Source organism: Calypte anna, chromosome 3 (genome assembly GCF_003957555.1).
Source record: "Calypte anna isolate BGI_N300 chromosome 3, bCalAnn1_v1.p, whole genome shotgun sequence".
NCBI classification, from domain to species: Eukaryota; Metazoa; Chordata; class Aves; order Apodiformes; family Trochilidae; genus Calypte; species Calypte anna.
In genome coordinates, this window is record NC_044246.1 from 62,001,912 (window position 1) to 62,021,508 (window position 19,597).

Here is a 19,597-nt window from a genome sequence, read left to right on the forward strand (position 1 = left end):
CCTGCTGATGCAGGTCTGCTTTTATTCACTTGCTGCAATGCATTAAGATGGACACTATTTGTCTTAATAATGTACCATGATCTCTAGAAAAAAATGACAACAAATGGAATCACTTAGTAGGTTTATTTTCTTGAATTTCAGTATTATCCTCGAAAAATGAGATAGTAGCTTTTGCACTTGATAGCAAAAGGTAAGTCTGCCATATCTAGAGAGACTGTTGATTTTATGACATGATGACTTTGGATCTTGGCAGAGATCAAAGTCAATCATTTAGAAATCTAAGCAGCACAAAGCAGGCTATTTTCCTTGTCTGCTGTAACAAAACTTACATCATCCTGTAAAGGCAAGTTAGTAATGCACTGAAATGCACCTACCTTTTCTGTGGGAAACTACTCACATAGTCTCCTCACCCTGTTCTCAAAAGCATGCACAGAAGTCAAAATGTGAAAAAATTCAAGGCAGAGCTCCTTTCTTATGTAGCAAGTGAAATCCTATAGTTGTCATAGTTAACTGGAAAAATTTGTTGAATTTCATCCCAGCATGTGAGCTCTAGCATTCCTTATACCAGAGCTCCTTCAAAAAAATGCAACCAAATCACCAAAAAAAATCTCCAAACTATGTGGTCTATCAGATTGGTTTCGAGTGTAATATTTAACTCAGATTGTTTTAAGGTCCTTGTGTTTCTTCATAATAAATTCCCATTAATAAATAATTAATTAAAAAAAAAATACACAGTTACCATTAACAATTTTATACAGCCACACGGTAAAGAAACCCAAACATGCAGAGCGTTTTCAAGATTTAAATGACTAGTTATTAAAAGAAATCTATTATTTTCTGAATCACAGAAAATCCTGTTTTGTTCCTTGCACTAGGACTGAAGTCAGCAACAGTGTTCTTTTTTTTTTTCTTAATAACTTGGGCAGTGGTTCAGAAATTGATTACTGAGCAACTGGGACATCCATTGTTAGAAATGGACGGAGAAAGGCATATGGGAAGAGGCTTCCCCACCTAATTCTAGTCTCCACAGATGTTTGTCCATCCAAGCCCAGTTTTCCTGCACTCTAGTTGCTGTTGGTGTGGTCTTCCATGATGTTTAAGAGAACACGTGAAAGGTTCTTACATTGTTGGAAGAGGAAGAAGAGAGGTGGTAGAGGCTGGGTCTTTAAAATGGTGAATATAGAATGTAGAAAAAACAAGGCCAAAATGAGATTTTGTCACCTTAAGGTTTCTTGGCAGTCATCTCCTCCCGCAATTACTGTCCTTAAAGAAACCTGCTTAGCTTGATAGGTATCATGATTTAAGGGGGACCAGTTGAGAGTGGGATTGTCAATAGTTGGTGAAGTTCCATTTACGCTTTAGTAAAAGATAGTGCCTCACTGGAAAATAGTTTTAAAAGTATCAAGTAGCTTCACCCTTGAATATTGTGGCTTACTAAATTGCAAACAGCCACCATCTTATGAAAATATAAAATCCAAAATGTTCACTGATTTATTTCTCCTTCTTTTCCTTCCTACTCAACATTAATCAGCTCCCACTTTACCGGACTATGAAGGAATTGATGCATCTCTCAATGAAACTGCTACTACAATAACTGTACTCTTGAGACCAGCACAGGCCAAAGGTGCACCTATCAGGTAATAAAAAATTAAGAATTAATTAAAATCTTAAAAAAACACAAAGGTTGGGTTTTGGTTTGTTGGTTTGTTTTTTTTTTTTTTACTTGATTGTACACAGTTTTGTAGCTCATGGAGCTGTTTGTTTCCAAGTGATTTTAATTTGACATTACTGTTTTACAGGTTTTCCTGGCTATACTGAGCTTGCCAATAGATCTGTAATTAAAAAGAGAAAATTAGTGGGTCTGGAGGTTTGGGTTTTTTTTAGAGATAGTCATGACCTGAGTCATCCAGCTGTCTGTCTTGTTTGATTTAGGGTCCCCAGGACCACCTCCTATCCATTTTAATTTCACTTTACTTTCTCACAGTGTCTCTGAAATGTGAGGTTGAAAGGTGTTTGTCAGAAAGTGGATTTGAAAATAACACTTTCTCAGCAGTGCTTCAAATCAGCTATTCTATAGCATATATGTATGACTGGAAAATTGGAAGCTGAGTGGAAATGGGAGAATAATAGTGATGAATACAAACTATTTGACCTTTTTCTTCTCAGGGTGCTTCTTACTAGAAATCATGTAGCAAGCTATTAAATTTTATTTGGCGTGTCCCATAATCATATTAAAATGTTTCATTTATGTTAACTTTGAGAAGTCTTTCCCTTTCTGCTCTTTATTGAGAGATAATTTAATTCTGTTTGCAAAGATTAGTCCACATCCTGCTCTTTATTTCTACTTATTAGTGCAAAAATTTTATGATGGTATTTGATTCCATTTGTGTGTTACTGATGTGGCTGCATCAGCAATATTCAGGGACAGGTTTGACTAATTGGGGATTAATTAGCTACCAAGCATTAGAACCTTTTCATGCTCTTACCCTTGTGACATTTTAGAGAAATGCAGGCTAATGCATTTCATTCAGTGTTACATTAAGTCACTTACTATGGTTCAGCTGATGTCAAGTAATGTGCCTGAGCCCTAAAAGCAGAGGAAAACAATTTCTTAAGTGTATTTCATTTAAGAAGAATGTATGTATTACATTGATGTTGTGTGAAACACATGCTTATCATATAGTCACCATTACAATTGATAGGATCAAGTTATTTATATTCTGTCACTAAAGATAATCCAGATTCATCCTCTTTAAAGGAGATACTCATGTTTTACATTCATAAATAAAAATTGCAACTCCATACATCGTTAGTTGCTGAAAGATTTCCCTGGAGCACACCTAGGATTTTGTTGAGTGTGAAGAATGATAAAATGCACAGGACTACATTCAGTACAGCACTTGAATTTCTAAAATAAGTGTTTTGTTGAATTGATACAGTAGAAACCAAACCTCTGATCTGAAAATCTTCCCATTTTATGCAGGTTCTTAAACTCACTGTACACCATTGTAGGTGCTTCTTAAAGCCTTCCAAGCTGCTGACCATATACAAAACTGTCCCTGTTAGAGGGATGTGGTATCTATCTCTCATCTAATGCATGGCAAATGCTTTCAGTCTTCTGCCTGGTCCCTTGATGGGGCTGATGCCTTGACTCACGCAGGGCAAGCAGGGCAAATACCTCTGAGCTCTGCTGATGGTGGTACACATCATCTCTACAGCAACTAGGCTGTGGCACGTTTGTGCAGATGGCAGCAATCACACCCTTTGGTCCCACCCCTCACACTGAGGGGCTTCAATCTCTCATCCAAGGTTTCTCTCCAGAGGGTTTTCTTTTGTGAACCAGTAGCATGATGAGATGCAGCCTGAGGATTACTTGTACCTGGCTTGGGGAGCTCAAGTTTCTCTGCGCTGTACTGTCAAGCGAGTAAGTCACTGCAGAGTAAACCTTCAGCACACCACCTCACAGTGATTTGCTCAATTTTTCTTATAGCATCTTCAGTTCAGTGGCATGAGCTTGTCACTGTGGCCTGTGAAGGTGGCCTGAAGGATCTATGTGCTAAATGTTAATAGCTGATTTGATTGGGATAGTTTATAGTGTTAATAACTGTTATTTGAGTATGTTCTTGGAAAAGCAGATGTCTTTCTTCATGTCTCCCATCTTCCCTCTCATATTAATTTCTAAAACCTAAGAGTTTACATTAAATTTCTAGCATCAAGAGATCAAGAAAGTAAGTCCTTTACCATAACCCAGAGACCTGAGCTTTATTTTTAAAACAAACCAGGCATTTTATTCATTACTTGGAATAAGGAGCATTCTCCAGGGGACTGCAGAAGACATGGTCCCATTCCTTTTCCTGAATGTACACATATTGCAGTCAAGTACTATTTGGCAGCTTCTTAATATTGGAGGTAAATGTAGCACATAGAAATTCTGAATTGATTCAATACATTTCACTAAACTTTATGGTGTGCTTTATTGAAGCTTTACTCCATGCACTCTGCAGTTGTGTTTCCACTACAAGCTGTCTTGTTGCCCTACTAATTGTCTTGTTGTGCTACTAGATAGGTGGGAAAAAAATGCATTCCCTTGCCTGCAGCTGTGATTGAGTAGAAGGGACTCAAATGCTGTTCTTCAACTTGAAACTGAAGAAAACAGTTGAGTTTTTGAAAAGGGTTGTTTGCAGCCAGTCGTCTGGAGCTGTGGGTGTTCAGGGGTCATTTTATTGAATTGCTGAAAGTCCATGTTGTAAACAAAAAAACAAAATTAGAAAAGTAAAAACCCAAACCAAACCAAACCAAAAAACAGCTTGGTCTGTTGCTTTTACAAACAGGATTATACTGCGATCAGATTTTGCTGTACATCAGCCTCTCCAATAGCACAGCCTCCCAGGAAACCAATGTTCCTTAACCCAAGTGAAATCTACCTGTGGCTGCCAGTCATTTCTTTAAGGCACTGCATGCCATAGTCATCACAGTTTAAACTCATATATTCCCTGTCAAGTGTTATTGTGTAATCACTAGCATTCTTTATGGCCTCCTAAAGTTTTAAACCAAATTACAAGCTAGAAATACAGACATGGGGTCGATGGGTCAGGCTCTCTGTGAAGCTTGTGCCATTTCAGCATCAGTCTTGTGGCTGAGATCCCCTGGTCAGCAGCATCAGTGGAGGTTCAGAGATTCATCTGAAGGAAGATGTGATTTGTCACTGTCATTTTTCTGAAGGATCCTAACTGAGCGCCAACAAAACAGTCTTTTGTTTTCAAATCCTATTGAAGATGAGGCACATGAAGCACATGTAATTTAGTTGACTGGTAAAGTGTTTTCTTATACCTCAATCTGCAAAATCGGGTTGCAGGTTGTTTTCGTTTTGTAACGAGGCTAATTAAGTACACAGTGGCAGAGAGCAGCTAGAACTTAGCTGTCAGTCGGACCTCCAAGAGCTCAGGTTGTAACTTGGGTGCTCCCTCAATCTGGCACAGAAACACAGAATCATTCTGGTTGGAAAAGACCTTTAAGATCATTGAGTCCAAGCATTAACATAACTCAGTAGAGTCCAGTGCTAAACCATATGCCTGAGCATCATGTATAAAATCTTTTTAAAGCACTCCCAGGGATGACAATTCAACCACCTCCTTGGGCAGCCTGTTCCAGTGTTTAATAACAGTTTCGGAGAAGAAATTTCACTGCAAAGGAGAAGTGGCACCTATCAAAGGAGAGGACACTATTTCTCTACTAAATGCATGGAAGGAAATCTCTAGCTGATATTGAAGCTCAGTCAGAATATTGCTAAAGTATGAAAAACATGATCACTGCAGTACCTGTTTTAGAGCCTGAGTTTTTAGGGAATAGTGAAAAGAAAGTTCTGTTGGTGCGGACCTCCTTAGGCTGTTTCTAATTGTCTTAGTCAATAGGGAGGTTCTGTGCAGGTTTTCTTAAGTAAAAGAAAAATATTTTTTACAAAATGTTATATTTTACAAATACAATACCCTCATGCAAAATCTGAGCAGAGGAATTCTTGTTATATCTTCCACATTTTCTCTGCTTACCTGGTTGTCTCAGAAGCTGTTTAGCCTTCATGATGCTGGCAACTTCTGTAGAAGCTTCTTAAATTTGAATTGCTTTTCAGAATAGCTCAGAATTTCTTTTATTCATCAGGAAGAAGGAATATTGTCATTGAGGTTTGCCAGCTCTCCCTTGTTCTTTCTCTTCTTTCTTTGTCATTTCTGTATGGGAATACTGGGAGGGAAAATAGATGCTGTATGAATTCCCACAGCTCCATTCACAAGAGAGTTCTCTCAATAATTGAGTTCCCACCATTACACACAAAAACAAGTGTAAAAAACACAAGATAATTGAAGCTAGGATTAGTAACACTTAAAAAATCCTATGATAAACAGAGTACATAGCCTTTAAACTTTCACTTACAGCCTGATACCAGGCCACCTTGCAGCCACTGAACACCCTGCTTTTTAAGTTGCAAATTTAACTTTGGCTTCTGTCTTTGCATCTTTCAGCACAGTGTCCTTTCCAAATAGTTACATGTACATTAAGTGACAGTGCTGCATTGCAGCCACTAGAGTGGTACTAAATGGGCTTAAACAGATGGTACATCACTAAGGGCCCAGAGGTAAATGACTGTATTCCTGCGTGTCCTGTTAGCCTATAATGTTGCATGGAAAATACTGCCAGATCCCCTTTCCAAAGGCACATCATTTATTTAAAAAATACTTTGTGAAATTAAAAAAGAAAAGCCTCTTTGAAGACTTCAAAGCCTTTCTGTCATTGTAAATTATTTCTTTAACTAAAAGTAATTGGATAGATGCAGATAGCTACAATATGTGTATTTATTTCTTATTTTCCACATTCATTTTGTAGTTTTTCAGTTCACAGTTAAAGGCCCAAAAAGCATTATTTTTGGAAGCGCTTTTTTTTTGCTTTTTTTTTTTTGCTTTTTTTTTTTTTTTTTGTAAATTATTTAAAAAATTTTCAGAACCAGCAAATTTTTTCTGGTGTTGTGCTTAAAATTTTGCCTTGAAAGGCTCTTTTATTATTAACCTCTCATGGCCTTCATCTTTGATTATTGGTTGGTTTGTTTTTATCTCCAAACACACTTAACCCTTAAAAAGGACACAGGAAAAAAAAAGAAAAAAAAAAAAAGCCTCTTTTAATCCTTATTCTATAAAATGGAAGAAAAGGTGGCCAGGTGGCCAGTTTGGTGACTGTGGTGGATCTCTGCTCCTGAGCTTCATGACAAATAGAGCTGTTCCAGGGAACTATTGCCTCCATCCTGTGTAGGAGGATGCACTGTCCTTACGACGCTCTCCCTGCTGGCCTTCTCCTTCAATGTTGGCAAGATGTTGCAGATTGCAAGTTTCCTGCTCTCCTGGCACTTGAGAGAGCAGAATTTGTCTCGGTCCCAGTCTTTTTGGCAGCTTATGAGAGAAGACTGCAAAATGGAGACATGGTGTCTCTGTTCCCAGTACATTCCAGTTGGTTGGCTGCCCAGTTTGGGAGTGGTGGTTTAACCCGGCCAGGCCAGAGAGAGAATGAAAGCTTGTAGTCATTTCTTCCTTTCAGACATTAAAAAAAAACAAAAATCTTTAATATTTTGCATCCTGTCAAGTTTGTAAACTATCAGTGCTTTTAGGGGTGAGCTTTTTTTCATAGTGTATTACTTTTGAACCATAAAAAAAAAAATTCTGGGAGCATGGGGATATTGTGGAAGTGACATGTTGGTGCAGTCTTCGTTGACTGGACTTAGTTAATCCCTATATTTTAACACAGAAAGTAATTTATAACGAGGTTCAGTTCACAGACAGTTTATGAGAAACAGAGATTCCTAGAACTAACTCATAATTTTTTGTTTACATTCTTCATTTACCTAGAGTTTCAAATATGAGGTGACTTTCATATTCCTTTGAACAGGAAAAGGCTTTCCTCAATTTTTAGGTGATAGGAAAAGGGGATGCTAACTTTTGGTTCAAGAAAGACTTGAAACTAATTTCTTACTTTTTCTTCTCTCATTTCTTCCATTCCTCAGTACCATACTTCATCTCTGCCACTGCAGTTATTGAGTTTTCTGGACAGTAGTAGCTGAGAACATTGACAAAATAATTTAATGCTACTCCATAACTTCTGAAATAAGAAGGATTGGTTTTGCTTTTCCTTTTCAGACTCCTTGCAGCAATGCAGTGATGCTTCCAGAACTCTCTTCAATTTTACTTTTTCTGTTTAGAAAGCTTTAAAACAAAACCAAGATCAATTCTGCCAGCTCGGTTGAATAGCTTCAGGTCTTGACTACATGCTTAGGCATTTTTTCTTACTAATCTTTCATAAGATCATGAAATGAATCTGCATATAAATGAGGAATTATGTGCAGATGTTCACATATATGCATGTGCATATGCATACATATAATTCCTATGTGTATGTTTGTTTTTTTTTTCTCATTGCAAACTGAGGAATTGCCTCCTTCTCTCAGCAGATAAGTTCTGTACTTCTGCTAAGCAGATGAAGCTCATAATGAGATGGTAACATCCTGCAGCTAGGTAGTTCCCCTACAGGAAAAAGAAGAATTATAATTACCTGTTCTATTTTGAGCAGGTGATCTTGAGAAGTGACCAAGCTACAGACCATTTCAAGGGAGGTACTGGGAGGTTGCAGTGTAGTTTTAATAGGCCAAATGCCATCTGCTACCAGCAATTTGTAACATTTTATCATTGACAACTGTAGAGGAATGAGACAGTCTATTTTGGTGGAATGGACAGATTTATGTCCATCTGTGCTTGTATTACAGCATGTCACTTGTATTTTAGATCTGCATAGCTCTGAGCCAAGATAGAAGCCACTGCAAGGTCAAGAGGTGGAGAAGCCTGTCAGCACATTCTGTCTCTAATGATATGACAACTGCAAATTGGTGCTTGAAGCACAGCCTGGAGGCAGTCATTATGTCGGGCCTTGAAGCTCAGCTTTCTCTAATATCGTTTCCAAGAAAAACGCTACCTTCAGATACTTCCAATTAGCCAAGAGATTAATCTATTGTACTTTAAAGTCAGAATCATTCCCGTGTTTCTTCAAAAGAAAAAAGCCTAAAAAAATGTAAATTATTGTTAAGAGTCTGTGTGTAGATTTATATTGTTGGTTCTGCTGGAAAAAAAAAAATGCTGCTGCTTCTTTCTGAATTACCTTTGCTTTATTTCAAGCCTTTGTTTCTCCTCTGCATCCATGTGTCTGCTGTCTTTTCCTTTTTTCTGAGTTTCTTTTTAAGCTTACACAAAGCAAGTGGGCTAATATTTTTTACGAGACTAGAGATCTGGCCCTAGCAGTGACCATAAAGCTATGCTGATCTTCCTCTCTTTCACTAGTGCCTACCAGATTGTTGTTGAGGAGCTGCACCCACACCGAACAAAGCGAGAAACAGGTGCCATGGAGTGCTACCAAATCCCTGTCACCTATCAGACCGCTCTTACGGGGGGGTCACCATATTACTTTGCTGCTGAGCTGCCCCCAGGGAACCTGCCAGAGCCAGCCCCCTTTACCGTGGGTGACAACAGGACTTACCAGGGTTTCTGGAACCCGCCACTGGCTCCTCGGAAAGGCTACAATATCTATTTCCAGGCCATGAGCAGCGTTGAGAAGGTAAGTGCCAACCACCTGGTAGGAGTCAACAACATTTCTGTGGTGACAATTAGGGCTGCTGAAGTTGGATGTAGTAGGTGCTGGGCAGTGGCAGGGCTGTATTCCCTTTCATGCTGTGACAGCATGGCAGCGTGCCATTCACATTTCACACTGCCCTTGTATCATAGTAACTGCTACTAGACCGAGAGTTTAATGCATCCTGTAGTAGTAATCATCTCAGTGAGGTTATTTAGTGCTGTGACTCTGCCTCCTCAGTAAATAACATCCACAGCCCTTTCCCCAACTCTTAGTACTTGCCCACTTTGGAAGATTGAATTCCGTGAGGTTGCTCTTGAGTGTTTTTTCCTCTCATGAATGAAAAATGGGGGAGACCTAAGTGATCAGTGAGGATGAAAAACATGATAGACACAGAAGATTCAGATATTTTAAAAATGAGATTTTTTATTTATTTATTTATTTATTTATTTATTTTAAATAGTGAGTTGAGAAAAGGGTATTAGAGTTTAGGGAACTGATGGTAATATTTCCATAAGAATCTCCATAGGAAGCATCCAGGCAGGTCAGAAAGGAACTGCCCAATAGCCAGACTGGCATCTGCTGAGACTCACAAGAGCCATCAGAAAGAAGCAGAAGTTGTGTTTACCCTCACGTTTGGGTCTCTGCAGGAACTTAACAGAACTGAACTAACAGGCAGTCTTGCCATCGAGCCTTTAAAAATTTCACCTTCTAGCTATAGTTGTGAAAATTGCATATGCATCAAGTCAGAATGGAGACAAAGAAAGAGCTAATGAAACTGTACTGGAGCTGCTTTGAGAGCTGGAGGCTTTTTCTAAGGCAAGAGGCTACTACCTCTTTTGAATTCTTATCTAGGGATATGTATGAAGTAAACAAAGCAAAATAAAAGTTAACTGCTAGTCACTCAGTCATATTTCCCTCACCAGATGCATGTATTCCCCTTGCTTTTGTTGGCTTCCAGCTGACTAAAATGTAAGAAAATCTGTTTTCTTTCCCAAAACAATTTTCTTAAAACTTTGGATCAGATTTCTGTTCCTAGAAGGAATTTGGAGGAGGTTTTGAGTGTACTACCCTGCATTCTTGCAAGGACAGAGATCTAGTAGTTGCAAGATAAACTCTGAGCTACAGAGTAAACAGGTGTTTTACTATAAACAAGTCGGCTTACCAAAAAAAGTCAAAAGGAAGTAAGTATGCTCTGGAATGTACCATAGGTTGAGATGAGGATTACTCTGTGATCTTTGCAGACATTTTGAATAAAGTGGACAAGTAACTGGGAATAATGCTGATTAGGTAAGATTGTATCAATAAGCCTTGCAGGGCCGTCATTTATATTGAAAAATTGTGTTTATGGAACACCTATGAGGGGAAGCCTCAACTCACAGCTTTGTTTATTCTTTACTAGCTGTGTTTACAAAACAGCATCATCATATTTTACCTGTTACTCAGGAATCTTCAAGAGGACAAAGATCCAAGGGGATGTATTCAGGAATGGAGTGCTGGAGTAGCACAGGAGTAGAGGGACCATATTTTATAAAATGAAGCTGTCATTATTGTATTTTCGAATTACATGCTAATGTTGTTTAGAGGGATCTAATTGGGAAGCAGCTGCATCCTCTCATGCAACCTTATGGTATTTCAATATGCTTGTCTTTAAAATGACTGCACATTGTACAAAGAGGTCAAAAGAACAATTTATGACTGACCCTCATCTGTTCAAGTTGTCCAGACTGTGCATAACCAAGTCAGTTCTCTGTTCATTTGTTTTACTTGATGACCAAAATTCTGAAAGGGAGGGGAGAAAAAGAGTAAAAACATAAAAATTGTCTTTGCACTGCAATTGCTCATTTGCATTGGGCTTTGCAGCACCTTTTGTCCCTGTCTTTATTCTGGATACTACAGAAAAATATCTAGATTTCATCAGCTTTTGTAAAGGCAGAACCACCCAGCCCCTTCTCAGCTAAACCCACCTGGTTGGCCCTGAGCCACGTGGTCAGGTTGCTTCAGCTGATCAGCAAATCTAGGATGACTTTGTAGAACAGGGAACCCAAGAAAAAACAATCTGATCTAACAGTTTTCTTTGCTTTTCCCTCTTTAACAGGAAACCAAAACTCAGTGTGTTCGAATAGCTACAAAAGGTAAGAGGTTTGTCCCTCCAAGAAAAGTTGTTTTTTTAATGAAATGTGTAGTTTCTGTTTGAACAAAAGCCAGCACAGTCTCTCTATTTTGAACCACTTGATTATCTTAAAATGTAATGCTCTACTGCTTTTTATTCTTTGGTATTGGGCCAAAAGAGTACTGTTCTAGCAATACTCAGAATTTAGACCAAGTTGGTACTCCTTGGTTTTCCCTGTCTGTGGTTTTCAAGGTCAGCTCTTAGGCTGCTGGAGCATTGCAGGAAGCAGATAGATGGACTGCAGACTAGCAAGCAGGCTTGGCGAGCTGTCTGTTGTGCTCACAGTTATTTCCAAGCAGGGATGAAAATAATTTAAATGAAGGACACAATAGTTAATTTTCCTAAGTAAGAGCTCTGTGTGTTGGTTAGACATAGGGGAGGGTTGATTTCAGGAAGGCTTATGTCTTTGATAGCAAGTGAGGCCCAGGGCTAAGACTGTCTGCATAGCTGAAAATAAATCATATTGATCCCCCATAACAGCGGGTTAATCACATCCTGCTCACTCAAAAATACTGTTTCATCTTCAATTGAGGACTTAGTTGTTCTGCTTATTGTTATCTCTTGCTTTGACTGTATTTATAGCCATTCATTTTGGTTGCTTGATTGTGTCAACATGAGAATTGTTCAATAGACTGCAGTAGCATAAGCAAAAAAAGAGCTTAAAAATGCTGAAAGAGTACTCTGCAGAGGCCCAGCACTACTTATATTGTCTCTTTCTAATTGTGTATTGATAGTTATCATAAATACAGCTTTAGATAGGAGCAACTGGGCATTTAAAGTACTGTGGTGGTACATCAACACCATTCTTTCAATCACTTCTTTGAATTTAGCAGCTGATGCCTCTAATGAGACGGTAGCAACAAAGTATTTTCTTGAGAAACTGGAAAATAAAACGCATTTCTCAAAATGTTTTAATATTTTCATCAAGTGAGGTAAGCTAATAAAAACAGGAAATTGAAACCTTGAGTTAAGTCTTCTGTGAAAAGTACATCAGCACTACCTTTTTTATGTTTACCTGGCAAGATTAAATGTTTGAATTAAAATACATTTGCATAAACAAATATTTATGCTCTACAAGCATGTATTGCTAGGATTTGAGTCAAGGGAGAGTCGTGAAAGGCTCAGAAATATGCTCAGCTACTGCAGAGATATGGAAGAGGAGACCAGTGGTCTCTCATCATAAATTTTCTTCATAGTAATAGCAAAATGGGAAAGGAGCTTATCTGACTTGTGAGGAAATGATGTTTTACTTTACCATACTCAGTCCACCAGTGTCAAAGGGATGTTCCTGGGAGCAGTAATCCTGGTGGTTGCTCATGAGCCTTCCTCTGCTGAAAGAGGCACCTGCACCCCAATGGCTGCAGTCTGAAGGGAAGGGGAAATGAGTAGCACCTTGCTTATCATCGTGCTGTAAACATTGCCTTTTCTGTGCTGGCTAAAGAGATGTTTTCTTGAAGTAACTGCCTTGCCTGATATGTCAGCACTGTACTCCTTGGCTGTGGAACGGAAAACCAAAATGTTTTCTCTGACTTTATTATAGTTGTGAAATGTAAGGGGAGGCAACATTAAGAACAAGTGCTTTCTCTTGCTCTGAAGGAGTGCATTTGATAGGGAATTATCAGTCTTACACATTCATACCCCTCAAACAAGTTATACTGGCTCTCAAAATCAGTTTTAAAAATCTGGTACTGAGATTTTTCCCATGTCTTCATTGTAAAAATAATACCACTATTTGTTGTATGTGAATAAAAGTACACTTAATATATTGGTTTATGTATATGTTTGTCTGATCATTCAGATTTTTGTAGTGTGTGAGTTTGCTTTGAATTGTTTGTCTAGGAAAGGTCTAGTTACATTTGTAACTCATAGGGAAAAGAAGACTGTCTTATATTACCTAATACACTCCAGCAAAGCTAAGGAACCTTTTTAAAATCTGGCAGTGTCTAAACTATGTATTCAGTTATAAAAGTAGTGTTTAGTTCTGCATATTACCCTGCTACTTGAAAAGGCACTAAAAATCATAAAGAACTGGGATGGAAGGGAGAAGAAAGGGACGACATTAAAAATACGTGTGACAGCAAGACAAAATTGCCCTGGTAGTGAAGTTGAGTGTTACTAGCAAAGGTACTTTCTCATTTTTACCTCATTCAAGGGTCTGGTGTTATCGGTTGTGTGTATTCACACTGATAAGATACAAAAATTGAAAAAATTATGTAGTAGTATTGTCATGACTTGGTGCTGGAGATGTTCATATCCCTGAAATTATGGCCTTGATAACTTACCTTCCTTGAATTTGTTCTTTCCCTGACTATTTCTTTTTCTAATTATTGCTTGGGCAGGTGCCATAATATACTTATATTTTAATTCATAAGGAGTTCTGCATGAATCATTCCCGTGGATTGCCTTCTACCTTTGAGAATTGTTGGAATAGTCTGTTTATTGGTGTCAAACTAATGAAAGTCAGCAAATTTCAACTGGAGCACTCATACCTTTTCAGTCCATGTAATCCAACTGCAATGTTCTTAGTTGTGTCTGATAGCAATGTGCACTGAAGCATGAATTCATCTGAAAGTAATGCCAAATCATAACTAAAGAATGTTACTGCTTTGGGTTTTGCTTGGAAAAAGTGTCTTTTAGACTAAGATGAGAGTCTGACTGGTGTCTGGTATATTAAAATATACTGATTAATTTTTTCATAGAAGAAAATATTGGAACAGCACCAGAAGAAAAGGTTCTACCTGAGCAGTTCCAGTGTACTTGCAGCTAAAGGATGAATGCCAAAGTGATTCTTTGATTGCCCTGATTTAGGGTAATAATAGGATTCCCTCTTTGTCTGAACACCTATTTCCACAAAGCTTGTAAGCATTTAATGACTTTGTGACTGTTGCCCTTCAGGAGATCAGGCTGAGTTGGTCAAGAAACTCCCAAATTACTGGGTGTGTTGAGGGATATGAAATGTGCATGCAGTTTATTCACAAAAGCTTTGATTCTTGAGGAAACCAGGTTAAAAGCAACTCCTTGTGGTGGGAGGTGGTAGGACATACCTAAAGCACAGTTTCCTTTACAAGCCCGGAAAATATATGAACAATGAACCATTTAAATTCCTTGGGTACTTTTAGCCAATATTACATTCTTCAGTCAACCTGAATTCCCTTCCCATTCATATCCTCTTAGTAAACAGTGATAACCCAACACCCTAAAAGTTAATTGTTTTTTACCTTGTTATTTTCTGAATCTAGGTATTAGCATTACTTAGTCTCTAATTGTCTAGTTTCCCACACATAATAACTGAAGAAGAATGAAAAAATTCTTGTTTTCTGAAGTGATGACCATGGTACAGAAACTAAGGTGATAGGTCAGGTATTCATTAGGAACAGAAAAATGGAAGTATGATAGGGAATATGTGCTATTTGACAAAAAGTGTAACATACAATTTCCTAAAGGGAGTTCTCAAACTTCATTCAACTACTTTGGTAAGGCAGAGTTCAGCCAGTCCATAATATGCATGTATCACAATAGATACATGGTGACTTAGAATGCCTAACCAAAGTATTGCTAGAGATGTGTGATTCCCATAGCATACACTTCAGAGTAACACATGATGTTGATGACTGATCCGTCACATCTTGGAGTAGAGTTTGACTGTATAGAACTTTGAAAATAGGTTGCCACTCACATATGATGTGGGTGTTTCATTTTATGATCTAAAATGATATCAGCTGCTAAGGGAATGAAACCAGATTAAGATGGTGAGAGAAGAGTGCTGCTTCAAGTTCTTTAGCATGTAAATAGACCTTTATGAGGACAAAAGGGACAGAAGAGCTGTTATTAAGCAGAGAGTATATGAAATTGACATTTCTGACAGTTTTTAGGCTGCCAAGTTTGATGCTAGCACTGATTTACATGTATTCATTTGTTTTGTTTTGGATATGTGAGAAAAATATTGAAAATTTCATTAGAAGAAATCTACTGTGGTACTAAATAAAGTAGTGGTGGGCCTGGCAGCTCTGTCCCAAAGTAATTATAAGGAATAAATGAAGTCTGAAGTTTTTCACTCCACATTTAAAAAAATGAACTTCATCACCTCCAATATATTTTCCCGTGTGGTTTTAATTTTATTATTAGTTCAGGCAGTATAGAACTTCTCTATCTCTGAGCACGTTTGATTCATACAGATGGATGAAAATGCCATTTGAGATGATGCGCATCTGGAAGTAATTGTGAAATAGCAGAAAATGACTTTTTAATCTGATTTGAGGAATAAAAAGGTCTGTGTGGTAACATTTCAACTGCAAGTGTGCAGTTAGTCCACCATCATTATTGCTCTGAATTCATTCCCAAAGCAGTTGGGGATTGATCCAAAGGCCTTTGATGTCAATGGGAGTCCTTCCACTGACATTAATGTGCTTTGGATTAGGTCTTTAGAAGTCATAAATCTGTCTAGACCATAATTATTTCCTTGAAATTGTTCCTGATGATGTTTCTGCTCTTAGGGAAATTCATGAAAGTCAAAGCACCTCCTGTAGCAGGATGCTCAGAATATGGCTGTTACTGATTAATGGACAAATGAGGGAAGATGTCAGTTGCTAAATTTATATGAAACAAAGCTTCTCTCACTGTTGTTTTTATGTTTGGATCAATGCTCCTACAATGACTTTTAGCTGTACCATCATAATAGGCTCCGGAGACCTAAGTGGCAACATAAATTTAGGGAAGAATTAAAATGTTGCTAAAGTCATATCTTGCTTTTCACTCATTCACAGGAAAAAGCTATTAATATATTTAGACTTCAGTGGTCTTTAGCATAGTGTCTTCTATCTCACAAAGAGGAGATTTTGACTGACTTACTGAGCTTTTCAAAGATAGAAAGATGGAAACAGCATATTAGTGTGGCATATTTTCCTCTTTTGTCTGTGAAATTACAGTAGCTCACTGAGCAACTACATCTGCCAGTTCTGATAAGTGATATCTTTGGTTGTAAATAAAAAATTGAACAATCCTTTGATGGAATACTTAATGATGGTTATAAAAAAAGCAGTTAGCTGAGGGACACCTCCAGATTTTCAGATACAGAACCTATAATGTGGATATGTATGTGTGGAGAGTAATAAAGTCATGGAATTGAATTGCCAGAATTTCATTGGAGTGAAAAGGAATTTAATGTAACAACAGCGTTTATTAGGTGAAGCTACCTGATTGCTATGCACGGGACAACAATTTTCAGGGACTGTTGTTTCCTGTTCATTATTATAAGGCACTGAAAATGAGTACTCTTTTCTGCTTGCTGCTTGACAGAAATAAGAAATAAGGGTTCCTTATGAGTATAACAGCAAAAAACTCTAAATTACCTAATATTTTTCTGCTTCTGACATTGCCTGAGATGAAAAATATATTTTGACTGTATTAGAGAATAATTATGATCAGAAATATTTTCTAGTTTGTGGCTGCTTTCCCTAGTTATTATAAAAAGAGAATATACCTATGTTTGGAAACAGATGACTACTTTTAGTCAGAAATGTTTCATGGATGAGTAAATATAGAAAATAGCTTAAATAAATTTAATTGCTTTAATACAGAACTTTTCTTTTTAAATACATTGCATAGTGAATATGTTTATTATGTACAAACATTCTTTTATTAACTTTAATTTGGTTTCAGAAGGTTTTGTAAAATCACTAAGTTTTTAAGAGGAAACACTAGTGATACATTTCAGTGTTTTAAAAATTCAGCCATTAGAATATAGAAATTATGAGTTGAAACGTGTAATAAATATTAGCTATTTATGATTTTGAAATGTTTTGCTATTTCTTTTGCCTGAGATAAATTACTTTGTATGGATGCTTTAAGCAGACTGAAATCTAAGAAACCTTAACAGTTTCCTAAAGTATAAGAATTGTAAAAGTAAGAATTCAGGTAGAGGATTCTAGTTTATATTTTAATATTAGAGAAAGAATGTTGATACACTACCTGCTCTTGAGTGAAGGATCAGGATCTTAGCATATATGCTTTTTTAGTAGATGCCTGGGTCTGTTTTTTTTTTGTCTCTTCAGCTATTTTGAATATTTCATGTGAGCACTGAATGTTTTGTAACAATTGTTACAGAATATTGTATATTGTGACAAAAAGCTAGAAATCTACTGGTTTTATAAAACCTGTTAGACTTAAAACTGCCATAGAAAATCCTTGATTTCCCTTATAACAGATAAGCAATTAAAATGACCATTTAAAAGTACCATTTGCTAATGTTGCAGTGGGATTTTTTTATATACATGCGTTTATTTGACTTGAAAGTTTACAGGGAAGTCACAGATTGTTTTGGAAAGAGTAATGTAATGTGGATGATGCTCCACTAGTGGTGGTATGCTCTGAGCCCTGGCCTGCTCATCACTGTCCTGTAATTCCAATGTGCTGTCATTACAGAAGACATCATGGGTGCATTAAGCATTGGAATCTTGTAGCTTTCTTCCTACACTACAATTTAGCAAAACTCCCTTATGTGGCAGATTGATGCTACGGTCATTTAATGAGGAGTTGATGTCTCGCAGGGCTAGTGGGAAAAGAGTCTGTTAGCAGCTCATTGCTGTTCCACTAAAAAAGTGATGTCACTCATATTCACCAAAATAAACCAACTTAGCACAGTCAAAATAATTTTAAGTGTTTCCTAGGTTAGAACAGTTGCACAAGCAGTTCCTGAAGCAGGGGAGAAATGACAGTACAGGCTGGAATAGTGCTTAAAGACAAGGGGGAGGTAGTCTTCAGCATCTTAAGGTGCAGCCAGAAGGTCTCAAGTTCATGTTTAAAACTGCTAGAAGAAATTGAACCTCAAGATCAAAGCTGCTTCAGTCCAACTACAAAACCCAGAATGTCATATCAGTATGTGCCACCTTAGCACAGAAGTTACAGTCTTTGCAATTATCCTTCCTTGTATTAACAGCTACCTAACACAAAGATATTTTGCATAGAAAACAAAGTATTTTTGAGCAATAAAGCTGTTCACTGAGCACTTGGTCAGGAATGACAAGCAGTATTTTTTCTCACAAAACAGTAATGCCCAAAGAACGCTGAAGAACTTCAGCAACATCTGTCAGTAATGCCCTTACTATTTTTAATGAAAACCATTTACAACTCTAAAATCAGCATCACTGTATTTCTCTGTATCTAATGAAACACTTTTAACTAAATGAAGAGAGGTTCCACCTTGTTGTCATGAACATTACAAGGGTTTATTACACTATATCCTTGTCATCTCTGATAGAGTGCTACAGCTAGTCATCTAGAAACAAGAAGCAGTGTTGCCAAATGTAGTAGCATTTCCTAAACACTGTCAAATGTGTTGCAGAGCAAGTCTGTATGGTTGATTGGCACTGCTACCAAATGACTCAATTGGTGCTTTTTCTGCTGTGTAAAGATACAATGGCTCTGAAGTTCGGGACTGCAGGCTGCTTTCTACTCTGATGGGAAGTGGTGTACTAACCACACTATATCCACAAAAGACCTGACCAGAAGGGTATGCAGATGGACCTTGCAGGAGGGATGATCTTTCTGGAAATCCTGTGGTTATCTTGCATCTGTCTGTCAGAGCAGGAGGAAATTACAGGCGCTGTTAAAGTGATTTTTGTAGACAGGTAAATTCAAAGTGCGGGGAACAGAACTGCAACCATGTGTGTTGTTTTGAGTGGTTTTTGACTTTGGAAATGTGCTGAGACTTTTGTGCAAATTCAGCAGCTTGGAAAGGACTGTGAATATTCTTCATGTTTCACAGTAACATCGTGATAAAGATTCTTGGTCAGGTGGACTTCCAGAACCCTTGCTGTCAAATAGGTCACAAAATAGATTGCATCCTTTGCCACTTCTGATTAACATTTGCTTTGTTGAGTCAACAGGAAACATAACCACATTCAATACCACATGGATGCTAGAATATTTAACCTGAACATTAAATCAGAGGTCCCATATCTGCTGACTTGTGTTCCTTGCTCTTTGCTGATGATTGAGTATCAGTTATTCACACATATGTAAGCAGACTACATATTATTGACTGTTTCAGCCCATTTGCCCAAGTGATTTGGCCAGGCCATTAGCATAGAGGAAAAAGAGGTCCTGCTCTAACCTTCCTGTCGTGGAAAATATCCTGAGGCAGTAGTCTGCTCTGACAGTGCACTGGTGAAATTTGTGTGAACAGCAATGCTACTTCAGCAGCATACTTCTTTCAAAACAACAGTTAACAGCAAAGTCATGCTGGGAATAGTAAAAACCAATATAGAATTTAGG

General features: G+C 37.7%; 1 protein-coding gene across 1 annotated transcript in view; it reads left to right on the plus strand.

Annotated features, from left to right (window-relative positions):
• The window catches only part of PTPRK (protein tyrosine phosphatase receptor type K), a 391,893-nt gene that overhangs the window by 313,898 nt on the left and 58,398 nt on the right, over positions 1–19,597 (plus strand). The window contains 3 exon segments of the mRNA XM_030447604.1: positions 1,532–1,637; positions 8,865–9,138; positions 11,252–11,288. Of these exon segments, the coding sequence (XP_030303464.1) occupies positions 1,532–1,637; positions 8,865–9,138; positions 11,252–11,288 (417 nt within the window).